The 14,511-nt window shown below is 35.6% G+C and overlaps 1 protein-coding gene across 8 annotated transcripts in view; it reads right to left on the minus strand.

Moving 5' to 3' along the window:
• VEZT (vezatin, adherens junctions transmembrane protein) overlaps nt 1-14,511 on the minus strand; it is a 61,735-nt gene that overhangs the window by 12,059 nt on the left and 35,165 nt on the right. For 6 of the 8 annotated variants that reach the window (XM_054574688.1, XM_054574687.1, XM_054574685.1 and 3 more), the window contains exons 4-8: nt 12,889-13,064; nt 10,477-10,752; nt 7,574-7,723; nt 4,488-4,635; nt 1,955-2,286 (exon numbers count right to left, since the gene is read on the minus strand). In XM_054574688.1, the coding sequence (XP_054430663.1) occupies nt 1,955-2,286; nt 4,488-4,635; nt 7,574-7,723; nt 10,477-10,752; nt 12,889-13,064 (1,082 nt within the window). The remainder of the gene's footprint in view (nt 1-1,954; nt 2,287-4,487; nt 4,636-7,573; nt 7,724-10,476; nt 10,753-12,888; nt 13,065-14,511) is intronic. The other 2 variants (XM_054574690.1, XM_054574686.1) reach the window with 1 other exon arrangement.

Genomic DNA, 14,511 nt, shown 5'->3' on the forward strand with positions numbered 1-14,511 from the left:
GAACCACAGAAATTACACATATATGTAAATATAATACAATATCATAAAAAGTTATGACCAGCATTTTATTTCTATTTTACTGATGAGGTATGAGGTCCAGAGAGTTGAAGAAACTGGCTCAGAGTCATACAGCTGGTACACCGTAAGGCTGGGTTGATTCCAGACACAAAAGTGTAATACCACAGAGATAAAAAGACAGTGTTGTAAGAATTCAGAAGAGGGGGAATTTGCTACCAGCAATGGGTACTGAGAGGGAATGGCTAAGGAAGAGGTACTTTGGAGGTAGTACTGAAGGATGGATAAAATTTGACATGTACAATAGATGAGGAAGGTCACTCCGGATGGAATAAAAGGAAAGGCAACTTATACGGTCTGGCTGAATTGAAGGAAACGGAGTGAGAAATAAAGATAAAAAAAGCAGACTGTAGTCAGTTATGGCAAACCCTTTCTGCAGAGTATTTTATACAGAGTTCAATCTAAGCTGCTATACTCTGAAACCAGTGAAGATTTTTGGTTAAGTGAGAAAGCAAATATATGCCTCAGAGACAATCTACTAGTGGGTACTCTAGAGGAAGGAAGAACAGTTAAAGGGTTAATGCCTTTATATAGGAAAATGAGAGTGGGAAAAGCAAAGGAGACAATAGCGAAGGAGTGAAACAAAACAATTTTTAGATAACACTTTTAAAAGTTGTGTTGTAGCAATGCTGCAGAACAAGAACAAATCAGATATGATAGTTAATTACTGGTATACTCTCCAGTTAAAATATTTTGAAAGGTAATGTAGAATATTTCATTTTTACACAGGAAACATACTTCCTATCATAATCCCACAATCTCTTCCAAAGCCACAAAGCCCCTCCCTTTCCTGTTCCCGTCTCCCCCGTGTGGCGCTTCCCTGAGCCATCTTCTCTCACACTGTATTCCATTATGCCCTGCATATATTTCTGGCTCTACCGCCAAAAATTAATTCTTTAGAGACTCTGGCTTTACCCAATAAACCTTTCCACTGAAATCTGGTTCTCCTCTGATGATAGGCTGCCTTTGCCACCCACTCATGTTGAGACTGCCTGACCTCCCATATTCCCCGAGGCACTCGCGCGCTTTCTTAGAAGGCAGCTACAGACCACTGGAACGTCCCTGCCTCATAGTTTCTTAAGTTTTCCCTATGCCCCAACCTTTACGTCAGCCTTGTATACCTAATGCCAGACTTGAACTGAAGGGTAAAAGCTTATGTTCTCAAAATGTCTTTATGACCTTAATTTCTCATCTTTGTGTACCACATCCTCCTTTACTCTTATAAACTAGCCATTTGATTTTACTGAGACTTCAAGCCCTTTTGACCCATTTTATCTTACAAAACTGATTGTTACCCTCTCCCTTCCACTTCTTCTGTGGTATCTAGCATCAAGTACATAAACTGCAATCATATAAATCCTATCAATTCATTAAATTCCTATGACCTTCCTGGTTACCAACACAACACGAACCCAACCATTCATCCGATCCAGTCCTATACTACAAGCCTCTGGTACAGAAAAAATTTCACCAAAATGATTGCACCCTACATTTTACCAAGACAGAGTACTGGCAAAACCATACAAAATAAAAGATCAACAAATATGGTCCCTACATTTTACTATCCAATCAGGTCCAAAAACTTTGTCCTATGCTACAGGAAAATGTTCAAATCTCCTGAATTTATTTAGAAAAACAGCAATGTACTATTCTTCAACTATATATAACAATGACTTTTAAACTATAAATGACTCCCCCAAATTATAGTACTTACATATCACGTTTCTTTGCTATATTTGTAGCTATAAACCATCCTTCATGCTGCATGTCTCAATTTTGCTTCTTCTTTCTAGCTAGGACACAAGCCAACAACCACAAGGGCATAGGAATGAAGCTTGCTAATCATGGGGACATTTCCTTATATAGCTTCTAAACTTACTCATTCAGTAATGCTTTCAGATGGAGCTGCAAGCTGCGTACTGCTGTGTGAACATTATTCAGTTCTCTTGACTTCTGCTGAGTTTTGGATAAACGCTGGGGTACTGCTTGGTGCTGAGTTTCAAAGTACCGATAGAACTCATAGCTGCGCTTAAGCTCTTCCAAGCAGGCAGAATGAGCATGAGGTAGACCCTGAGTCACATCAGATAAAATACGATGAGGCAAAAGTGCTGAAGTAAGTAAGGGTCCAGGAGGTGCATTAGTTGTAGAAAGTAATAGGGCTAACCGTCTGAAGAACTCTGAACTCTGTGCCACCCAGAGTTGGAACAAAACCTAAAAGAAAAAAAGAACTAGACCAATAAAAAATATTTGCCAACATTCAAAACAAACTACAAATTTAACTTCTGGTTTAAATTTTCCACTTTATCCTAAGTAATTGAATATAGCTAAGCCTGAATTAACTCTAAAATTAGATAAGAATTTTATATCAAATTATGTAGTCCTGACACATGACACCTGGGAACTTATGACCCTAATACAGCAGGACACACCAGTATATAATTTACTACAGCTCTAACCAAGAGGGGAAGTGTTGAGAAAACGAGACACACCTATTAGAAGTAAATGTTGATGATTTAAAAATTTTACACAAAGGAGAAAAGACAGTAGGAATAATAAACCTGTATTAAGTCCAAAGAAACAAGTTATTGATGGATCCAGGGTTTGGAGTTCAAAATTATACCATTATTTTGGCTAGGAAATAGTCAAAAAATAACATAAAAATCAGTTCCAAAGTGTTCATACCTAGGAATGTCTGGCATGAGAAACTATAAAACCCATTCTTGAGAGATACGCCCTGAATTCAGGCAGTAAAGGATTTCTCCAGATACAGTCCTGTTCAAAAGGAGGACAAATCTCCAAAACAAACAAACAAAAAAAACACCAGGAAGCAATCTAGTACAAATAAAGAGTAAGCATACTACAAAAAGGACTGAACCAATTTTGAGTCCAATTTTTCACAGCTAAAACAGTGGACATTTCAGACTGTTTTATTAACTGAATATTAAGATAATTTAATACAAACCTAATTTACCACTGATTTATTTTTTAAAAAAATAAGGCCAAATTTCCAAATTGCTAAAGACAAACCTAGGAATTTTTTAATATAAACAACCTTACCTTGTAAGTCTTATTTAACCATTAAATGTATGACTATAATGACTTTCTAAATTCCTGTATTTGTTCATTCAGCAAGAATTTTTGAACACCTACGATGTAACAGGAACTATTCTAGGTGCTGCCAATAAAGCAGTGAACAAAAGAGAAAAAAAAATCCCTGCCCTAATGGAGCTTATATTCCAGCACGGGGACATTGGATAGGAACAAGTAAAAGACAGTTTCTTGGCTGATGGGTTGTCGGGAAAAATAGAGCAGGGGGGAAGAGCAAGTGTGTATTTATGTGTGCATACATGGGGGAAAGAGGAGGGAGGGACAGAGGTGGAGAGAGGGATGGGGTGGGAGCAGGAGGGTCAACTGTACAGTTTTTTTAGTAGGAGTGTACTTGGCATATCTGAGGAACAACAAAGTCAGTGTGGCTGAGGGGGAGAGTGGTAAGTGAATAAGTCACTAAAGTAACTCTGGTTTTTACTCTAAGGGAAATGGGGAGCAATGGAAGGGTTTGGAGCAGCAGTTTTATGATCTGAATTATGTTTTAATAGCTCATTCTGGAGGCTATGTTGAGAGAAGACAGGGACGTGAGAGAAGTGGAGACCAGTTAGGAGGTTGCTGTAGTAATTCAGGAGGGGTTAATGGGAGCTTGTACCACAGTGGTTAGTGGTAAGAGGTGAGCAGTAGTAGTTTGGACTCTTGATACACTGTGAAAGTAAATCTCTCTTTTTTTCTTTTTTAATCCTCATTGATTTTAGATAGAGGGGAAGGGAGGGAGAGAGAGGGAGAGAGACATCAGTGCGAGAGAGACCATTGATTGGTTACCTCTCATACCTGTCCCAACTGGAGACCAAACCTGTAACCTAGGCATGTACCTGACTGGTCATTAAACTCACGACCTTTCAGTTTACAGGACACTCCAACTGAGCCACACCAACCAGGGCCAAATATATCCTTTAATGTGGCTTTTAATATCTAATTCTAAAACAAGAATTTTGGACATTTTCCAAAGGGACTATGTAGATCTTCTAAGTTCTTTGCTCATGTTTGTTGAAATAAATGGCTAGTAAATAAAATCACTCACATTGGTTTCCTATTAAAGTCACTTATCTCCAAACTTTAGGAAATGCATACATTAAGAATTTTAAGTATTTTGATATCAAACTATAAAGATCTTCTTGCCCAACCTTTATAATATGCTCAGCTTTTACAGGCAGCTTCACAAACACTGGTAAGGCTATTATAGTAATAGTATTCAGAAACAATAAAAGACAACAGGCGCACGGTTTGTGTTCAGAAAGCACAGGAACAATCCAAGAGCACCTATCTTTCCCTCAGCCCTTCCCTCCTTTCCTCCAATGGGTTACCTTCAATGCAGGCAGGCTGAAGCCATCTGTAAGGTTGTGTGCTTCCTCTTCTGAAATCTGCTCTTCACTAAGTCCAAGTCCCAGCTCCTTAAAAGGCACCACACAGATGTAGTTGGTTACATTGTCACTCTCGGAGTTCAGGGGGTAGGTTAAATTAGGTTAAGGCAATCAACAAAGGCTTTTCATTAAAGCATAAATGGTACATTAAGACTGCCCAACATTACCTTTCCTATTCTGTTTTGAACTTTGACTGGAGGAGATTTACATCATTTGAAAAGAAACTAAAAATCCAATATATTAATATACCTCAGATATTTTACAGAATCCTTGTGAATAAAATACTTCTACGTCTAAAGTTCTAAAATTTCAGTTCTTCACAAATGCTAAAGGGCTAATTTTAGTTATTTTTGACATCTTTTGAAACTGTATTGTATTGTGCACTTTACTGTACCAGGGCTCAGGCACTCACGACCCTACAGGAAACACTTTGCTTTCCTCCCAGGCTGCATGCTGTAGGACATCACTAGCTGACCATTGCCTCAAATGCTGACGTAAGACACACTACACCTGCTCTATCTAGGTCGTTTGACACAGGCTACTGTTCTGTTTTGCTTCCCACTACTGCTTTCTGCTCCTATCCTTCAGTCACCTAGTTTGCCTACCCAAAGACAAAGGCAATCCCTGTTGCCAGTATCTTGTGTTTCCTTCAAGATTTATACATACATACATACATACATACATAAAAGCAAATCCTAATATGTGTGTGTATGTGGAAATGTGTATGTAAGTATACACATGCAGACACATTTATCTCCTCACATGCACATATACACAATCCCTTCTATATACAAATGGAAAGGTAGTATAAACACTGCTCTCTGCACTTTGCTTTTTTCATTTAACAATATATTTTGGAGATCATTCCACAGTAATGCATAAAGAACTTTATCATGTTTTATAGCTGCATATTTTCCCTTGTTTACATATAACTGTTTTCGTATTTAAAGGGAATATTATTTTTTTAAATCACATGTCTAACCTCTTCAGTTTTTCAATTCTTCCTAGGTCAGTTTTAGAGATTTGTCTTTTGATAAGAAATGATTCATTTCCCCCTACATTTTCAAAGTTGCAGCCACAAACTTGCACATATTATCCCCTTAAAATTATTTAAATTTCTTTTGTATGTACGAGTATGTCTATTCTTATTATTAATCTTATATATTTCCACTCTTTTTACTTTGATCAGGCATGCAAGGATTTAAGGTATCTTATTTGTCTTTTCAAAGAAATAGTAGTGGATTCTGTTTCATTTTAATTTCGTAGGGTTTCTTGTGTGGAGATTTGGTCTGGCCCTGCCTACGTCATCTCACCCCGCTCCCAGCTCACTGAGCTCCAGTCGTGGCGGGCTTCTTCCTGCGCTCCAGGCATGCCACCTTTGCTCCGGCCACAAGGTCTTTATCCTCGCTCGTCCATCTAACTGGAACACGACCTTTCTCCTCATTCAATCTGTTCAAATGTCAGCTCCTCAGAGAGGCCTGCCCCACCATCTTACCAAAAGCATCAACCCACCAATCACTATCTTATTCCCCTGAGCTGTTTTATTTCCTGATAGCAAATATCTTAAAATCCTCGGTTTACTTTTTATTATCTCATCCACTAGAAGGCAAGTTCCATGAGAACAGGGATCATGTCTGTCTTGTTCACTGGTAGGTCCCCTGTGTCTAGATAAATGACTGGCGCAGACAACTTACACAGTTTGGGAGCTTTGTTAGGCTACCCCTTCTTGCTCCCCTGCCTATCACTAAATAATCTCCCGAAGCAGGAACTATGTTTATTATGTTGACCACTGTATATTAATGACTAGCATAGTGGTGAGCACTGAGCTCTTACTCAATAAATATTCGCTAAATGAATACCTACTTGCAGTTCACATGCCATACGGTCATAGTTTCTATTTCCATGTTTTTGCTTCCTTCTACTTAGAATGCACACTTACCCTCTTCAGGCCAACTCCTACTAATTCCTTGAGGGTCAGCTCAGGTGCCACTTCACTAAAAGCCTTCTCTGACCCCACAGGCCCAGTTCATTGTCCTACTATGTTGGAAGGCTCACTGGGCACTTACACTATATTATAAATACTGACTTACCTATTGACTACACTCAGAAGTCTTTAAAATTAAGTAAATAGTACAAGTTTTTACTCTGTTCTCCTACCCCATAATAGGCAGGTATTTAGGCAGTGGGGAAACTAAATGGGTAAGTTCTTGACTAAAATGGAAATGCTTTCTTTCACCTTCCAAAGAGGTAGTATAGTACAGTGAATATATGTATATGTATACACAGTGCTAGAATATCCAGCATATAAAAGGTGTAAAGTAGTTTTTATATTCCATTTACTCATGCTTTATGAATCTTAACTAAGATAAAGATCTTATATACTTTTATTTCCTGACTAGCAACTAATTTTTTGATTTAGTAAATTTAAGTGACTGACTCATTGCCTTGTATTCTTTGAGAGCCAGACACTATCTAAGCTCTTTATATGTACTAACTCATTTGATTTCAACAAAAAGTCAAAAAGATTGTTAGTATTGCCATTTTAAAAATAAATAAAGCAAAGAACACAGAGTTAAGAAACTTGCTTATGGTCACCTAGGCAGCAACTGATACACCCAACATTTAAATGTAGCCTATCTGACTCTAGAGCCTCTGTTTTTTGAAAGGGGAAGGATTTCCTGTTGCCAGTTTATTTCCATGGCATGACACAAATTGGCCATGTTCAGTAATTTTAAAAATGTTAGATCCAGCAAAGCCAGACTTAATTCTTTGGACCAGTGAAGGGAGGGACTTCCAGTATTTTCCTGGTTAAAAATGAGCCACATGACAACAGAAGAACTATCTTCCTGTCTGTTATTGTCATTCCCCCTGGAATGCATTTCCAGTTTTAAAATAGAAGTGATGATGGAAATTAGCTTCAAAATAGGCAATCTCAGTTTACATATAACTTTTACAGGATGCAACTATAATATCTATATTCAAGAATCTGGAAACTTTTCTTTTTCTTACTTTTAGACAAAAAAGGATATTTTTTCAACATATATAGGGTAGCTATCCTTGCTGCTTGAAAGTTGGCTCTTACAGTTCTGTAGACAGCTTTCCGAAGGCCGATGAGATGCTGACTGGGATGTTGTCCAGCTTTATTAAATGGGCAAGCAGCACTGACCCTGTCAAGCAAACTTGAAAAGTAAAATGTGATACAACTGTACAGGTGTCCTAAAGTTTTTGTTTCCTAAATCCATAATTTTATTAAGTTTAGAAAAAAAAATTCCTTTTCCATGATTTTCATTAGAAAATGATTATAAGTAATCCCACTCAGGTCTCATAAATAGTCACTTCCCTGATACATATGTAGCCACCAGAGAAAGACAAATGAAAAATTAAAATCTCAAAGTATAAAGGCTTCCTCTAATATGGGGAAACAAAGAATTATAGTTGAAATATAGCAGAAATGTAAGACTATTTATGTAAAAATGACAACTTTTTTATATAGACACTCTACCTGCTAAAATATCCTAAAGTGGTATTACTTTACATTTAGTTTTCAAAACCTTTATTTACAGTATGAAAGTCTTATAAACACTTTCACATTCTTAATATGCATTCACATATGTTCAGCAATCATATTTTGGGCCACTTGTACAGAATAATCAAATACTATACAAAAATGCTTTCTGTACATTCATAAAAGTAGGGTAAAATGACTTACCCACCTGCTGCCACTGGCACTTACCTACTCAAAATGAAGTAGGGGACGCAGAAACATAACAGGACCAGTGGCCAACAGGGGAATGCAAGTAGAAAGGCAAAGTAAGGGTTACTGGGTAGTAGCATAGCTACTCTCAAAACTGTTCAAGAGGAAGCACATTTCATAGCACTTTCCAAACAATAAATGGGGAATACCTATTTGCAACAATGACATATAATACATTATGCTTTTATAAGTGAAACTATAAATAATTATATGTTACACAGTTATTGGAGAATATTTTTCCCATCTAACCAGTAACCTCTCCCAATAGCAAAACAAAATATTGGAATTTATAAATTTCTTACACTATATCCACAAATTTGTAAAACAAGACATCTAACTCAAAACTTTACAAATGTTAAACCAAACTAAAATATATTCAGGCATTAAAAATCTATTTTAAAAAAACAGGACAATGACTGATAGGCTTATTTTACAATGAAAGAATGAAGCAAAGAAGGGTAAAATTATTTGCTACAGAGGACAAATTGAGGCAGAACAAAACAGTACTAATTTTTTTCAACATATGGCACTATTGTTTGTACTCCATTTTATTAACTAAATCGGTTTTAAAAACTAAAAATATTATGATTCAAGATCTATTATTGCTCACAATTTTTTAATCAATCAATTATTCAGTTAGATGAAGACAAGTGAAGTACATGTTCCCCCTCCATTTCTTCTGCCTGTCTGCATCGGGATAGACAGAAGTCATAATCTGGAGGTAAATCTTGTCTAACTGGCCCACTTTAGCTCTTCATGCCTATTCAATACATATGGGTAAAAGGTGGACAATAACAAAAGGCAGTGAATCCTCTATACATGCCTAGGCATTATATAGCTCTTTGCTTAACACATAGCTCTTTGCTTAAACCAGTCAGTCCTCTCAATGAAGTGCTGTGCAAGTCAAGAATGAAAAGCAGCTCTTATTCTTAGTTGATTTTTAACTTTTAAAACCTCACAGTCAAACAACTTAGTATCTGCTATGCTCTATCAAAAAGAAGTGAAGGACGGAAAGACAAAAATTAACAGATACCAAGGACTGTTCCATTTTGACCTGAACAGAAAGATTGGTAATAAAATCTCTTTTATGTCTCAAGATTGTTTAAAATACTGTTTCAGAACACAACAGTGAAGAAGGAGATGACTACTAGACATTCTTCCACTTCCCTGTTTCATGGTCTTTCAAGATACAGCTTTTATGTGAAGATTATTTCAGTACTAATATAGAGAAGAGCTCAGTAAAAGATGTGATGACTACTAAAGGTTCTGCTCCTCCTCATGATTTTCCAGATATAACTACAATTAAGAGCAAAAATTATCCTCACCATATACTTACTTTCTCTCACCTATAGATTGCAAAGCTTGTATGTTATATAATATTAAATATACTACAGTAAAAAGGAATCTTTGTTAGTATTTAGCAGCCAACCTACTCTACTGGAAACAAACTTCAGAGCCAGGTGGTATAGACCTGAACATTTGCTCTACCACTAATAATTGTATGTCTTTAGTTGTATGCAAAATTGCTTAGCCTAGTACATGGAACACAACTGGTGTTCAATACGTATAAATTTCCCTTTAACAATAGAATAAGTAGCCTGTATAACCTGCAGCCTAATACACTTGTAGCTAGACTGGTGGATAATTAATTTCAGTACTAATACAGAGCACCATGGGAATGTGAAACATCATTATTTGCATATTTTGAGAGCATCCATGTCATACTATGTGCTGACATTCACCTAAACAATATTATTAATACATGGCAAGAGTTTTCAAAATGAACTCATGTTATATACATCTATCAATTAAACTGAGGAAAGAGAGCATCTGACAAGGAGTAAAGGAAACAAGCATGTATTGGGTAACTGCATGCTGGATTCAATGGCAGGCTCTCTTTCTACATTACCTCATATAATTACATGGTAACACATAGAAATAATTATGATTCTCAAAGCACTTTGGTTTCTCACAGTAAATAAGCAGAATCATACTACATATTAAATCTAGCAGATATTTATTCTTTCACTGAGCAGTTAATAGACTTTAACAAGTGCTAAAGAGAAATCCACTTTTTTCTATAAATGTACCACAGAAATGAAAATAGGTAATAAATATTCTAATTTAACTATGTAGTAAAAAAGAATTATTTAAAAATAAGACAAAAAATGAACTCACAGTGTAAATCCTCTGGAAATGACTTCAGTTTCTTGAATGAGACGTAAAGCTTTTCTCACAAGATTAGTAAAAGCTCGGCTATTTGTTGCTGTATCTTCCAAACGGACACTGTACCTTTTTAGGGTTATTTGTAGTTTGGCTGTCCTCCATAATCTCAAAGCTCTTATGATCAGATAAACAAATAGAATCACTCCCCACACCAGCCAGGTAGATACAATCCACCAAGTGGGAAGCATAATAAGCAAACTAATGAAAGCAAACAGCATTGAGACATCCCTAGAACAGAGAAACCAAGAAAATAATACCCATCAGACTAGAGAAAGGTGAGTTACCTTATCAGTAAATTAGGTTTACTAAAACAGAAGCTTCTTTGGAACACATGTCTTAAAATATATGACATTTAAAAAACTCGTGTGAAAAAATTTTATAAAATGTTTAAAAAATTTTTTCAATTACAGTTGACATTCAGTATTATTTTATATTAGTTTCAGATATATAGCATGGACTATTACATAATTTATGAAGTGATCCCCCACAATAATTCAAGTACCCACCTGGCACCTACATAATTATTACAAGATTATTGACTATACTCCCTATGCTGTACTTTACACCCCCATGGCTTTTGTAACTACCAATCTGAATTTATTAATCCCTTCATCTTTTTCACCCATTCCCCACAAGACACTTACCACCTGGCAACCATCGGTTTGTTCTCTGTATCTATTAATCTGTTTCTGTTTTGTTTATTTTGGTTTTTAGATTCCACATATAAGTGAAATCATATAGTATTTGTCTCTCTGACTTATTTCACTTAGCACAATACCTTCTAGGTCCATGAATTTTTTTTTAAAGATATGGACTCTTTAATCTAAAAACAAATTATAGATTTAAAAATTCAATTTAAAAAATTTAAAAGTAAAAATAACTTAATTTTTACTACTCTTAATATTAAAATACTTTCTTAATATTCAAATATGAGTCCCTTTTCTCTAAAATCAGACTTTACTTATTTGAACAGAAATATACAGTATCTCAAGAAAATATAAGCATTTTTTCAATTAGAAGTAATATATACTTGGTGAGTGATTGTTTTGAATAAAGTCATCTAATTTTAAATTGTCACCACAAATCTGGAATACACATACTTATATTGCAGACTATAATATGGCCAAGGTTTGTACTTTGACACTGCTTTAACTGAAGTAAAAATGTGTGTAAAATATTTTTACTTAGGTCAATTACAAATCTATAGAATAAAACATATCTTTTAAGCAATGAAGGCTTTGATGAAAATGTGTATACATTAGAAAAAGGTGAAAATAGAGATGTGTCTGAAAAACAACGATACAGTCAAACTTCACAGAAAGTCACATATAAGAGTGCTTAATAAATATTTGCCTGCCCTTATTTCCCATGGCATCCTTTACTTTTAGAACAAACTCTCACCATCTACTTGTATGTAGTAACACAAAAGTCTGTAAGTATTTACAGGCCTCATAGTTGCTTAATCACAATTGTGGCTAAAGAAAACTTGAAAATAAAGTTCTAAAATTCTTAAAACCTATGGTTCCTTTTAGCAGCCCCTTCAGTTCTCATATTTTTACAGGAAATGATGTTTTACTTCATCATGATATCTGAGTGATACATGTTTGGAAAACATCATACTTTGCTATGTTAGAAATAGGAAGCAGTTGTCAGTGTGACAGATAAATTCAGAACACTGAGGCCAATGAATGTAATTGCCTATATAACCTGGAACAGTTTGTGCAATGATTTAGCTCATTTAATAAATCATACTTAACAGGAAGAGTACATGAACAGTTCTGTGTATATATAATCCCTTCTTACCATTCTTCTTTCTTTCTTTTTTTAAAATGGATTATCCTTGGACTTCTTTATTAGATCTAAATATTTGAAGTTGTTGAAAAGTTTTAGGATAGCATAAATCATTAAACTATGTTCCCTATGATCTCTTCTCAGCCAACAAAGCAAGAGGTGACTGTTTATCACCATGTCCCATCCTACCCTTGTCTCTACAATGTGATTATGATATAATCTATTAATTGTAAAGAAACAAAGAACTGGCTAGGCCTGCATGCACATGTGTGCATAAGTATACGGGTAAGACAGATCCTGTTTGGTACGTCATACCTGTTGTTGGGCTGTTAAATTCAGAACTAATAATACTGAGTTGAAAGTGGATTTTTTTCCCAGCTTCACTTTAAATAGTATTTACTTCAGAAACGTACTTCAAAAAAAAAACGCCCCAAAAACCCCTGGCATATAATTAATTACTATGCTACAATGTATGGAATATTTATAATACTTTTACAATAGGGAGCATGATGATGGATTTCGTCCGAAAATACTCTATATGTAAGCAAAGGATAGATGTTTTCTGGACAGTACCAAATATTAGGGATTGCCAGAGAGCGCAGTGTTGGAAGGTGTCCATTTTCCTGTTGTTGAGGTTGCCCTGCAGACAGGATACTGGGATCAAGTAGCTCAATCAGCTCCACATCCTCTTGTAACAGGACTTCCTGTTGCAGGATGGTATGTAGTGAGTCGAGTCGGAATCCAATATCCTTGCCATTAACAGACCAGAAGAAAGGTATTAATGCATACATAATTTTGCATTAAATGCTAAGCTCCTAAAGTGCTAATAAAATTTAGAGGTGTTTATTTTCAGTATAAACTCCAAGAAGAAGAAACAACTGTCCAATCTATCTTGCGTATAATGTATGGTTTCTTTTTCCACTGTAAATGTGAAACAATAAAAACTGAGGTGGTTATTATTGAGCCACCAGATGTGAAATAATAAATTTTTAATAAAAATATGTGATGTAACTACAGATTAATAAGCCTGCCTAGTTAAGCTCAATTAATTAAATGCTGGAACACACATGGAAAATATAACTTGGTAACATAAGATGCTGTCCCTGGATACTGTAACAGTACAACCAGCAGGGTCAAGGCCTTCTAAAAATGAACATTTAGATATTAAAAATACATCATTAAGGAATTTAATGTCAAACCACACTAATGTGTATAGCATTTATAGTTTGCAAAATGCTTTCACATATACCAGCTCATTTATTCCTTCCTTTTTTCCTTCTATACATCTATCAAAAAATATCTTATACGTACCAGGTACCATGCTTGACACCAAAACACAAAAAAAATTGAACAAGACATACAAGTCTCTACTCTTACACAATTCACAGTTTAATGAAGGACTAAAAAGTAAAGAGTTACAACATAATGTGCAAAGAAGTGCAATGAGGTATACCAAGGATATTATGAAAATGCCATAGAGTGACCAAAACTTGCAATTAAGTCAGAGAAAGTAAAAGAGGTAATGCCTGAGCTGAGTCTTAAAGTAGGAACAAGGACCGACCAGATGCAAGAGTTGAAAGAGTCAGATGAGATGGAATAAAAGCTTCTTTAGAACTGCAAGTCATCAATATTAGTTTCATGCAGAGTGTACATGGTAGAGAGGTAAGAGATGAGGTAGCAACGTACAAGTGGACAGGTTATTCTCACAGTAACCCTGTGATGTACATTATTATCCTTCGCTCCACTCTATAAAAGGAGAAAAATGAGGCCCAAAGAAATTAAGTAACTTTCCAGAAGTCTGATTTCAAAGCCTAAGTCTCTGGTAGTTGATTTTTGCTTCACTGTATATATTCTGCTCTACCAGAAAATTTAAGGTTTTATTCTTATATATAATTTAGGAATAGACTTATCCTATTATAAGATAAAAATAAAGAGAACTTTTAAAGGACAAAGTCTTTAGCAATTAAAAGAATAAGGTACAGAATTTGAAAGCAGTGGGTTTGAGCTCCTTAATCATTCCCACACCACAGAGTCCAGCCCTAGCTGCTCATAATGGGGACTTAATAGGAATGCAGTGCTCCATATATCAAAATTGATCATGGGTTATACAGCACTGTTAGAGAAGAAAAACAATACTTTTAATATTAGGCTCATTTTGCCCTGGCTGATGTGGCTCAGTGGATTGAACGCCAGCCT

This window comes from Pteronotus mesoamericanus, unplaced genomic scaffold (assembly GCF_021234165.1).
Source record: "Pteronotus mesoamericanus isolate MK-2021 breed Mesoamerican mustached bat unplaced genomic scaffold, CSHL_Meso_final contig_263, whole genome shotgun sequence".
NCBI classification, from domain to species: Eukaryota; Metazoa; Chordata; class Mammalia; order Chiroptera; family Mormoopidae; genus Pteronotus; species Pteronotus mesoamericanus.